At 43.0% G+C, this 12,151-nt stretch overlaps 1 protein-coding gene across 1 annotated transcript in view; it reads left to right on the top strand.

Moving 5' to 3' along the window:
- LOC148356998 (phospholipid-transporting ATPase ABCA1) overlaps positions 1-12,151 on the top strand; it is a 181,764-nt gene that overhangs the window by 106,553 nt on the left and 63,060 nt on the right. The window contains exons 27-30 of the mRNA XM_088347477.1: positions 5,246-5,297; positions 5,405-5,467; positions 5,582-5,614; positions 7,502-7,641. Of these exons, the coding sequence (XP_088203603.1) occupies positions 5,246-5,297; positions 5,405-5,467; positions 5,582-5,614; positions 7,502-7,641 (288 nt within the window). The remainder of the gene's footprint in view (positions 1-5,245; positions 5,298-5,404; positions 5,468-5,581; positions 5,615-7,501; positions 7,642-12,151) is intronic.

Below are 12,151 nucleotides of genomic sequence, written 5' to 3' on the forward strand. Positions count from 1 at the left end.
GGTTTTTATTATTACAGTTTCTGCAAATGGATGAGTCACAACATTAGCTTTTTCTGCTGAGTCTGATCTCTTTGATCTCTTTGTAGTACTCTGGTTAAACTGACAACAAAGCATATCAAAGAGCTGTCTTTTCACTTTACAGAAAATACATTTTAGAATATCACAATACATTTATAAATCTTTGCATTTTAACAAGAGATCGTATAGTGGATTTTTAACGTTTACAATGAATTCAACATGTTTTTCTTTACTCTGAATTTTAACCAACATCATCCTTTTTTTTTAATGTATATGAAAAATAGGAATAAAAACAATAATGAGTATAAAAATGGGTACAATTTACCTGCAAATGGATGAGTCACAACATTAGCTTTTTCTGCTGAGTCTGATCTCTTTGATCTCTACAAGGGGAATTAAGATTTAGTAAAACAGAAACAAAACGAAAATAAACCTAAACAGCTTGACAATATCAATCACATTACTATGCATGGTGAGAGATTTGTCAGCTGGGGTTATAAAGTTTAAAATTAACTTATTTTGTGGAGCACCAAAAGATATGTCTTACCTTTGTAGTACTCTGGTTAAACTGACAAAACCCCGCCTCCTGGTCACATGTTAGAAGCCAAAACCAAACCCCACCCCATACCAGCAGATGGCACTGTTGGACTCAGCATTGCAGGACATTTACCAAAAACTATACACATATTTTAGCAGGAATTTCAATAAAATAAAAGTTATTATTACACCCGTTACATACACCCCCCTGAAATTCTGCTAAATATGGGAGTGCTACACTAAACAGAAAAAAAAATCACAGCCAAAACGGCAAATACTGATGAAAAAGACACGAAAACTGGTACAGTATTACAAGGAACAAACTGAAGTGCATGTCAGTTCTAAAACTCTCCCAAAAAAGGAGTGTGAAAAGAAAGGAGGCGATCAAACTCCTATCTAAGCACAGACTCAAAGATGCCTGTTACATCTCTGAAATATCAAACATTGTTCCTGTAGTTGTAAGTGCTCACATAGGCACAATTCTTGTTTCTTACTCAAGCTTTGTTACTTAAACTGAAAGTGTATCTCTACTGAACTTAAATTAGGAACTAGCAGATATTGCAGACAGAGGATTGTCACCTACCAACTGGTCATTCATCTGACAAATTAGACGACTAGGAGGCCTGATGGACTGGCGGACCCTAAGACCATAACGGTCAGGTTGAGCACAATTAACCTGAGCTTGAAGGTCTGGGACAGTCAAGTCTAAACAGTCAGTATCAGGGGAGTCTGCGTCCGGATGGTCAGGGTTCAATGGGGTCTCGTCTGGGAGACCCATACCCAAAGGGATCATGTTTTCAGAGCACTGTGATGGGCTTTCCGTATTGTCACTTGAAGTATGGTCAACATCTTGTTCGGGGATGTGCTGACTTCCTCGACTGGATGTATCAACACTGCGAGAGTCGGACTGGGCATCAGATCTGCTGTCTAGTGAGTTATCCTCTACCTCTGGATGAACTTGCTCTTCACCTGCCTGTATCACCCAGTTTACTGTACGGACATCAGTGTCTTCAACCGCGTCAGGTAAATCAGGGCATACATCACTTCCATGCATAGCAGCGTCAGACTCTGAGTGTTCAGATTCGCTGGCCAGATCATCCTCTAAGGGCAAGAAGCTAACAGAGAGCAGCAAATTCCTGTGAACTACCTTTTCTTTGCCCGTCAGACAATCCTTGACTCTATAGACATTGAGATCAGGCTTGAGTGATATGACTTCATACGGGGTCGACTCCCACTTGTCTGCAACTTTGCGTTTCCCCGGGACACCTCTGTTGGCGATCAACACCCGGTCTCCCACGACGAGAGGTGATCCTTTGGCCCTACGGTTGTACAGCTTGGCATGACGAGTCTGTTCTCTGAGAGTATTCCTCTGTACAATTTGAGCAGCTTCATGTAGATCTTTCTTCAGATGGCGTACAAAGTCAGAGTAGCTGACAACAGCATCATTGGTATTAGCATGTTGAAACATGACATCGACAGGGAGACGAGGGATCCTACCAAACACTAGGTAAAACGGTGCAAACCCTGTTGTCTCATGCTCTGTGCAGTTATAGCAGAATGTGAGCTGCTGCAGCATTTGTGGCCACTTTGCTTTGGGCTGAGGGGGAAGGGTTCTGATCATATCTCCCAATGTTCGGTTGAATCGTTCTGCGATGCCATTTCCCATGGGGTGGTACGGAGTGGTATGGGATTTCTGCACCCCTGCCATCTCTAGAAGCTCTTTGATCAGTTTGCTCTCAAAATTAGCTCCCTGATCAGAGTGGATACGCCGTGGGAAACCATAGACAAGGAAGAAATCCTGCCACAGACGGCGAGCAACTTGTTTGGCGGTTTGATTTCTGCAAGGGAAGGCGTGCGCCATCTTGGAGAAATGATCAGTTACGACCAGGACATCTACAGACTTGTTCTCTTGCTCAGCAGTCCAAAAGTCTATACAGACCAACTCCATAGGCTCAGAGGTGACTATGTTCACGAGTGGTGCACGGTTGTGTGGTTCCGGTGTTTTCCCTACTACACAGCGCTGACAGGATTTGACATAATTCACAACATCACGTTCCATGCCATTCCAGAAGAATCGTTGCCTCACCAGAGACAAAGTACGGTTCTGGCCTTGGTGACCTGCTGAGTCATGTAAACCTTGAAGGACTTTCTGTTTCAATGAATCAGGCACCACAAACTGGAAGATTTTCTTGGCCATGTGAGGATCTTTCCTTATTTTGTAGAGCATGCCATTCTGTATGGTGAGTCTGCTCCAATGCTTCAGTAGTTTCATCACACTAGGCGACTCGACAGCTCTCTCACGCCTGGTAGGTCTCTTGTGTCTATGCACAAAGTACATGGTCCTGCTTATTGTGTTGTCCTGTTCTTGTAAACCAACAAGCTGACTCTGTGGGAGTGCCGTTGACTGATCTCCCTTCTGCAGAAGATTGAAGTTGGCGTCTGTTCCCATCACTTGACCCACGCCACCAGTGGACTGAGCACTGAAGACAGCAGCAACCTCTTCTGATGTCACAGAACCATTGGAGCCTGATGGAATTGCCCTTTTTACTGACTCGTCTGATGTCCCAGCACTCTCGTCTACAACAGCGTGACAATTGTTGGATACTCTGAACACCTCTTGCACAGTACTGTTGTTCACCCTGTTGACTTGGTCCAAGAGCGAAGTATAGGGCTCGGTAACAAGGCGATGACCCACACATGACCGTACAAATGGCTCACGGCTCAGAGCGTCGGCTACGATGTTCTTTGGGCCGGGAATGTACTTCAGGTCAAAATTGTATGCAGCTAGCTTCGCTACCCACCGCTGTTCACACGCATCAAGTCTTGGTTTGGTCAAAATGTATGTAAGTGGGTTATTGTCGGTCCACGTGGTAAAGTGTCTTCCTTTCAACCAATGGCTGAATTTATCACATACCGCCCATTTCAAGGCAAGAAATTCGAGCCTGTGTGCAGGGTAGTTGAGCTGGGAGCGAGAGAGCGTCTTACTTGCAAAGGCGACTGGTCTGGCTACTTTTCCACCAGGTGGCAGCTGTGACAGGACTGCTCCAATCCCATCAAAGGATGCGTCGACAGCCAGAATAAACGGCGCATCAAAATCTGGGTGCGCCAGAGTGACACCTGTCACGAGGTCGTGCTTCAGTGTTTCAAAGGCGTTCTGGCATGCATCGGACCAATCTGCAGGCGTCAGCTTCACTTGACCTTTCTTGCGGTCTCTCTTGCGCTTATGCTTGTCACCAGATTCAGATGTGAGCCTGAACAGAGGTTTTGCCTTCGCAGAACATGCTTCAATGAAGCTTTGGAAATACATCACCATGCCTAGAAAAGATCTGATTTTACTAGGGCATGGCGTCTTGCCATCCGACTCCATTAGATCAGCGACTTGTACGTCATTTATCGCTCTCACTTTCTCGGGGTCAGTCCGAATTCCATCCTCACTGATGACATGCCCAAGAAATTTCACAGTCCGTCTGAGGAAAAAACACTTTTTGGGTGCGAGCTTGAGGTTGTGTTCCTTAAGGCGAGTAAACACCATCAGTACATACCCTTAGTTCTCCATTCCGCTTCCATATGAGAACAAGCGCAGATGCATAGTCGCTAGTCGACTTCTGAATAATTCCTTTCTCTTCCATCTCGTTCAGAGTCGTCCTCAGTTTTTCATACTGACTTGGTGGTATACGTCTGTAGGGTAGACGGAACGGCTTATCATCAACAAGGTGGATACGATGTACAAACTCTTTGGCCTCTCCACAGTCCATCTTATGGCGAGAAAAGATTGACTCGAATTGTTCGATGATATGAAGGAGCTTGTCTTTACACTGCAGCGAAACCTCACATGACTTCAGGTCAATGTCTTGCAGTCCCAGAGCTTCCAATGCACGCATCATGTCCTCTTCTGACCTGGGTCGGACCTCTTTGCTCTGTACACTCTGCACGTTGCACTTGACCTCCTCTGCATTGGGCAGGTCTTCCGCTGCGATACAAGGAGACACATCTGCAATTTTCCTGTTTCTTCTCGGCACCACAACTCTGTCCGTGGGATTAAAGACTTTAACAGGCACCCATCCATCTCCCCAGAGTGGAGTAACAACTCGTCCGACAAGGACTTGTCTGGGCGCAGCCTTAGATTGGGTTGGCTCAACGACCACTGTGCTGCCCGCTGATGCCCCGGCCAACTCAGGTAACTTGCCCCAAATAACGTACTCGGTCCGTGGATTCAGCGTCACGCAACTCTTGATCTTTACTGTCCCTACCTTGTCTGGAATGCAATCACCTCTCCATCTCTCTGTGTTGGAAAGCATTGACAGGAATTGACTGTGGTTATCGGACAGACCGTTGTCAGGAGTGGAAACTAATCTCCAATAGCCATCGGTACTTTTCAATTGAGTCAAAATATATTTGATGGCATTGCTGCCAAGGATCATCTGTTCTGTCTGGCCTGGCACCACCATTACTGGTATTATCATTTGGCACCCGTAAACTGTGACGTGAATGTCGTACATATCTCTGGGAGAAACTTGGTGTCCACCGCAGCCTACAATGACATAATCAAGCTTTGGGGTTCTTGCTGTGTCTGATTCTATAAGTCTATGATAGGGATTTTACTAACTCAGATCTGTAAAAATAAAATAAATCAAACCTGAGGGGGAAACGTGGTTAGGCCTGATTCCACTGACAAACTTTCTTTGTACAGATTTTTTTAAAGGTTGCTGAAGACACAGGAGTGGACGCAGCAGACATTCCAAGTAAGCCGTTTTTCACAGGCAACAGTTTTAGTGTACTTTTTAAATGTTATTTTTAAATTCTAATGGTGTCAGGCCAAAACAGCATCTTTTATTTTTAATTCCCACAGCGACAAAGCGGAACAGCTTCACGGCTGCCGCCATCCATCCCCAAACTGAACAGCAGGCGAGAGGCATGTCTTATTGCATCTATTTCAGAATATTGCTAAAAAAAAATGGCTGCAAAAGCATTCAATAATGCAGCTAGTCCACTCTGCATGCTTTTACTTTTCCGTGCTTCCGTGCAGGTGAGATGGAGATGTTCGCCAGTCAAGTGGAAGGTAAGTTTGCTCCCCCAAAAATGTTTTATTACTTTAAATAGCTAACACTGACTAGAAATCAACAACGATACGAACTGAATAAATGCAGACATGGCAGCGGTTAGTGTATGCATTTATTTTTTAGCAGCCTGCAGTACATGTGTAGATGGTTATCAACACAGCCCAAAAAATCATTGCTTGCTCTCTGCCCAATATGGAGGTTTTATATTTCTTAAGATTTTGAAAATGATCCACCAGCTGCTTGGTAAGACCAAAGTATACATTTTCCCCAATTACATTAAAAACAAGTCAAAATACCTTCAAACTAAAAAAAAAACTTGGAAAAAGCAACATTTGTTGCCAATCAGGTAAGATTTTTTGGGGTTGTTAAAATCAATTATAGACGACCCCAAATTGTAAATATAGAATTTAAATATATGATATGAAATGAAATAATCTGCAATTATATAGCGCTTTTCAAGTCAATGAAGACTTCCCAAAGCGCTTTACCATGTGCTTCACATTTACCCATTCACACACACACCAATAGCGGCCCTGCAGCCATGGAAGGCGCCAACCTGCTTATTGGGGGCATTAGGGGTTCAGTGTCTTACCCAAGGACACTTCAACATGAAACACAGAGGAGCCGGGTTTCGAACTGCGATCTCTTGATCCCAAGACGAGTGCTCTACCTATATCAATTCTAACCAACTTCAATGTAAATGAAATAATGTAATTCCTTGTTACTTTCTGGCCTCAGTGCAACTTGGGTTGAAAAATATTCTATGGTATGTTATCCAAAATTGCTTATTACTGCGAGCTGGAGCAAGCAAAACGCAGATTTTTCGGCACTGGTCCACCAAAAAGTGAAATGCACCCGTGGAGCTACAATCTACTATCCACGATCGCATATTGCTTTGAGCTGGCACAGACAGAAGAACTTTTTGTCGGGAAGTGTGCTGTTTGAGCGCACCAAAAATGAAATGCAAAGTTGTGGGCGAGATTCCTTTATTTACAGAGGATTATAGCTTGGAGAAGTTGCTGGCAGAGCGCATGTTTTTCCGTTTAGGGCCCCTGAAGCGTGCCAGTGTGGCCCACCTAAATTGCTCTGCAATTGTTGCCTATGCATAGCAGCTATTTTTTCCATTCTTTTCTCATGAAATGAGCAGAACTTGTCCAACCGCAATCCATTTTAGCCAGTGATTATTGCTGTTTGAGGGCCAACGAAGCACTTTTTTTGTCACAACCTGAGATTCTTTTGGCCATTCTGTTCACCAAAAAGCAAACTACGTTTGAGGCCATAACCCATTCCTTCGAACCCTATATTGTTGCGAGTAGATACCGGCAGAAGACATTTTTGTCAGGAAGTGTCTCTGGATTGCATAAAATGAAAGGCACAGTTGTAGCCCAGATCCATTATCAACTATCTCTGAGAGCATGGGCCGGCAGAGTTTTATTTCGTTTTGGGGTTGCTCAATATTGTGAACGTCCAAACAAACTGCAATGTTTTGGCCACAATTCATTAACTCCAGTGGACTAATACTGAGAGCGGGTGCAGAACATTCGTGTCATGTGTGGTGGCTTAAATGAACAGCACCCGCAGAAGCCCCGATCAAATACCCTTGGTCGACTATTGCTGCCAGAGCGCATTTTTACAATAGGGGGACTACTTTACAAAGTTTTGCATATTGAGGGAGGTTCTGGCCCCGTCAGCCACGGTAAACAAGGGATTACTATAGCATATTATTTTTACTGTGTTGTTGAAAGTAAACATAGTCCAAATGTAACAAAAAGCAATATCAAGACTATTTAAATTGCAGACATATGTGGTTTAACGCACAACGCGAGCATCTCATTACTGGTCGCGTGGGCTTGATAAACAACCCGGTCGGGGGTCCGTGTCCACAGGTTTACAAAGGGACGGCGGCATTGGCGGCAGAGGCTCCACAATGGTCGGCGGTTGGGAACTGATCATGAGGCAGTTCTTGGCTCTCTTCATCAAGCGCTTGCATCACGCCAGGAGGAGCCGCAAGGGACTCATTGCCCAGGTAATGGCCTCCGTCTGTCATGTTGATGAAATGAAGGGGAACGCGAGAGGGATGCTTTAGAGGATCTTGTGTGTGTTGTCTGAAAAATATGGCTCTTGTGATGGAGAGAGCAGATTTCGTCTATAAGCCGTACTCGTGCCCCCCTTCCCCTCTCCCAGAAGTGATGATGATGTACGTATATTGTCTTTAATGTTTGACAAAATCATATTAAACATTTTCTAGAACAAGATTTAATTTGGCATCCCAGGATAAACATGTTATATCAGACTTAAAAGTAATATGAGGATAAATAGGCAAATATTTACAAACTAGTAAGTGCACCCGAACAATTGTTAATTCAAATACAGTTCAATACCATTTCCTATTCCAAGATAAGAGTAAAGAAATTAAATATGAACATATATTGTTCTTTACATGGGCAAAATATTTAATATGTAAAATATGTAGCAGAACCCAATCGCGTAACGTTACTCACGGTTTATTGGGGAGAAGAAGAATGAGTGCACACTCTATCCGGAGATCGTTAGTCGCGGAAGGAGATTGATCGGAACGAGGAAGTGATCAAAATCAAACAGATCGGGCCGAGAACAAAACAGGATAAAAAACAGGCAAAAGGGAGATTCATAGGGCTTGGCAAAACTAGAGCAAAAACACAGGCAAAATGGGGATTCACAGGGCTTGGCAAAACTAGAGCAAAAACACAGAGCTTGACATATCACAATAGAGTCTAGTAGGAGTTTCGCAGACGCTCCGACACCAGGCGACTCACAGACATCGTTTAAGTAGTCAGGGAGCAATCTGTCAACGCGTTTCAGCTGGTGTCCATGGGCGGGGCGGATTGGGCACTGTGGTAACCGTGACAGAACCTGGTGCCACACGGCGGGGACCAATTGGGCGCCATGGCAACCGTGATATATATATATATATATATATATATATATATATATATATATATATATATATATATATATATATATATATATATCACTTATCCTCTGTAGGGTAGCGATGAAAGTAAAATTCTCCTTTTTGGATCCAGGGACCACAGACTGTGTGTGAGATGACCCCCAAACTCTGAGTTCAAACCTCAGGACAAATTGAAGACAGTGAAGCATGGTGGTGCAAGTATCATTGTCTGGGCATGTTTCTTTTACTCCGGTGTTGGGTTCACCTATTGCATACCAGGGATAATGGATCAGTTTGCATAGGTCAGAATACTTGAAGAGATTATGTTGCAATCTGGACCGGCCTATAGACCAGCTCGGTAGCCTAGATGGTAGGGCGCCTGCTCCGAGACTGGGAGGACGCTGGTTCAAGCCTCGGCCGAGTCATACCTAAGACTTACAACATTGGTAGCCATTGCCTCCCTGCTTGGCGCTCGGCATTAAGGGTTGGAATTGGGGGGTTTGGTCACCTAATGACTCCCAACACAGCAGTTGGGTCTAAAAACCCGGCGCCGATCGAAGGCGACGAGTCACGTCGATAGCTTCGCGTGACAAAATGATTTCCGGTAGATATCATGTTGATGGTTGATACTGGCTGAATAATAATAAATAAAAGTTGCCTTATGCCAAAGAAGACATGCCCTTGGAATGCATGTTTCAACAAGACCCCAAACACACCAGTAGATGAGCACAGTCATGGTTCAAAGCCAATAAAATCAATGTGATGGAGTGGCCAGCCAAATCCCCATATCTCAATGTAATCGAGAACGTGTGGGGTGATATCAAAAATGCTGTTTGTGAAGAAAAAACAAGTAATGCAAATGAATTGTGGAATATTGTTGCGGCACAGTTCTGAGGTCATGGGTTAAAATCCAGCTACCGGACTTCCTGTGCGGGGTTTGTATGTTCTCCCCGTGCTTGCGTGGGTTTCCTCCGGGCACTCCGGTTTCCTCCCACATTCCAAAAACATGCATTTCAGGTGAATTGGCCGGTCCAGATTGCCCCTAGGTGTGATTGAGTTGTCTGACTCTGTGTGCCCTTGGACTGGCTGGCAACCAGTTCAGGGTGTCCCCTGCCCACTGCCCGGAGATAGCTGGGATGGGCTCCAGCACCCCCGAGACCCTGCTGAGTATAAGCGGTACAGATAATGGATGGATGGATGTTAAGCAATCATGGAGTGCAATAACTGAAAAGGTGCCACAAGTTGGTTGACTCTATGACACACAGACTAAATATGAGGATTGCTAAATTATACCTTTTTTTGGAAGTACAACATATTTTGAAGTTTGTACAGTCAACAGCAGGCACTGCATTTTTTCTGGACACACCCTTTTGAACTATTTGCCCAATTGCACAGCCTTTGGAGTGTGCGGAATATGAATGCTGGGTCTTGTTTGTATATATATATATATATATATATATATATATATATATATATATATATATATATATATACATATATATATATATATATATATATATATATATATATATATATATATATATATATATATATATATATATATATATATATATATATATATATATATATATATATATATATAACTGAGAAACTGGGAAATTGCATAGTTCAATAGTCCAAAAATAATTAGAATAATCAATGTTTGCAAAATTGCCCAACATATTGGATTACAATTAAACCATCACAAAGCAGTTGTCAGAATATGTGACATCCAATGGCACTTATCAAAACATTTGAAGTAATTGCAGTACCTTGTTGACTCGGATACCTCTCTCGAAATTAATTTTGACGCTCTTGAAATGCAAGCTGTTTATTGGTTTTGACTTCGGAAATTATAGAGAAGAGAAGCAATACAGAGGTCCACTTAATGGGCTAATTGCTGCCTGTCATCTGTGCCATTACGGCCTGGTTGTATTTAATATGCGACTAATGAAAACACATGATTAGCATGCAACATAAAAGGGGGAAAAAAGTTTGACTTTGCCAATCGGGGGATGTGACATTGGATAAAAGCCTGGTAGCGACTCTGAGAACAGAAGCTGCTGGTGTCCTACAAAGCCACGGTGGAGAATATACTGGCTTCACGGTGTGGTATCCTAGTATAACTTTACATAGACTCAAAAACAAAGACCAGAAAATCATTGGCTGTTCTCTGCCCTGTCTGAAGGATATTTGTTACAAAATTATTACATACTCCTTTCACCCTGACTACCACCTCTTTGACTTACTGCCCTCTGGTGCTACTATTCCCCTGAAACAAGGATTAACAGGCTTCACTACGACTGAGAAAAAAATCTTGCCTGAGTATGGAAGAATTGCATTTGTCGTGATATAGTGTGGTGTGCTGTGAACACAGCAGAAGACAGAAGAAGCTTAAGAATAGTCATCAGCAGAGCTCTGAAAATCATCGTCAGCTCTCTGCTAAGTCGAGAGGACATTGCTGAAAATATTATGAAGGACTTCCCAAACCCCAGCCACAACCTCTTTGACCTGCTGCACTCTCTCAGACAGTAAAGATCCCTTGAAATAAGCACTATATGGCTCAGAGACCGTTTCTTCCCATCGCCACCTTAAAAAAGCACACAAGACTTAAAAAAGATATACCTTGCCTATGTATGAAAAAAATGAATACAAGCACACAAGAATGTTAAAAATATGTATACATACAGGACTGTCTTAGAAAATTTGAATATTGTGACCAGTTCTTTTCTATTGTCTGTAATACAAATAAGAATAGACAGACAATTCAGACATTCTCGATCAGGGGTAGCCAACGTAATGCCCCCTAAGGAGAGCTGAGGTTCCCACGGACCTGTTCTGAAAATAGCTCACCAGAGCTGGGTCATTTTGATTGTCTAGTAAAATGATTTTTTCAGTGGTTGATTGAATCTATTTAGCCCCACTTCCAATAATTAACCTGGTAATAACATAGTAACACAGTAATAACATGATTCATTGTTATTTTAGAAATGCATACAAAACTATGTGCCCTTTGCGCTAAATAGTAACAAAAAGTAGCTCTAACCTTGAAAATTGTGGGAAATCCCTGTTCTAGATATATTAGAAATTCACTGAAATATTGTAAATCGTTTACTACTTTAGAAATGCTCATCATGGCAAAACTCAAATATCCCATCTTGAAATTATTAGAATATGAAACAAAGTATTCTATTAACCTGTAAGTGTCATGAAACGGAAAAGGAGGAGGACCCACATGCGTAACGTTTCTCACACAAGCTTTATTTTATTGGAATGGGGCAGTCATTAACACAAACGCCAGTGATTCGGCGATCGCTGGGCGGAAGAAGAAAGACAGAAGTCTGGCGTCGAACAACAGGAAGCCAGAGACCAACGAGATCGATACCAGTTACACGAGCCGATACCAGACAGATGGTATTGATACCAGACAAAATGGGACTGAGAAGGATTGATAACAGATATAGGAGACTGGAGACAAAGGTCAGACAGAACGAGATAGACGGGAACGATACCAGACACTGGAGACCGGAGACCAATATATAAAACAGGACGAAATAGACGGGATCAATACCGGACAGAGTCAAACCACACGTCATGTGGGTGC

The sequence above is a fragment of the Urocampus carinirostris genome, chromosome 11 (genome assembly GCF_059441175.1).
Source record: "Urocampus carinirostris isolate Australia breed hairy pipefish chromosome 11, RoL_Ucar_1.0, whole genome shotgun sequence".
Classification (NCBI taxonomy): domain Eukaryota; kingdom Metazoa; phylum Chordata; class Actinopteri; order Syngnathiformes; family Syngnathidae; genus Urocampus; species Urocampus carinirostris.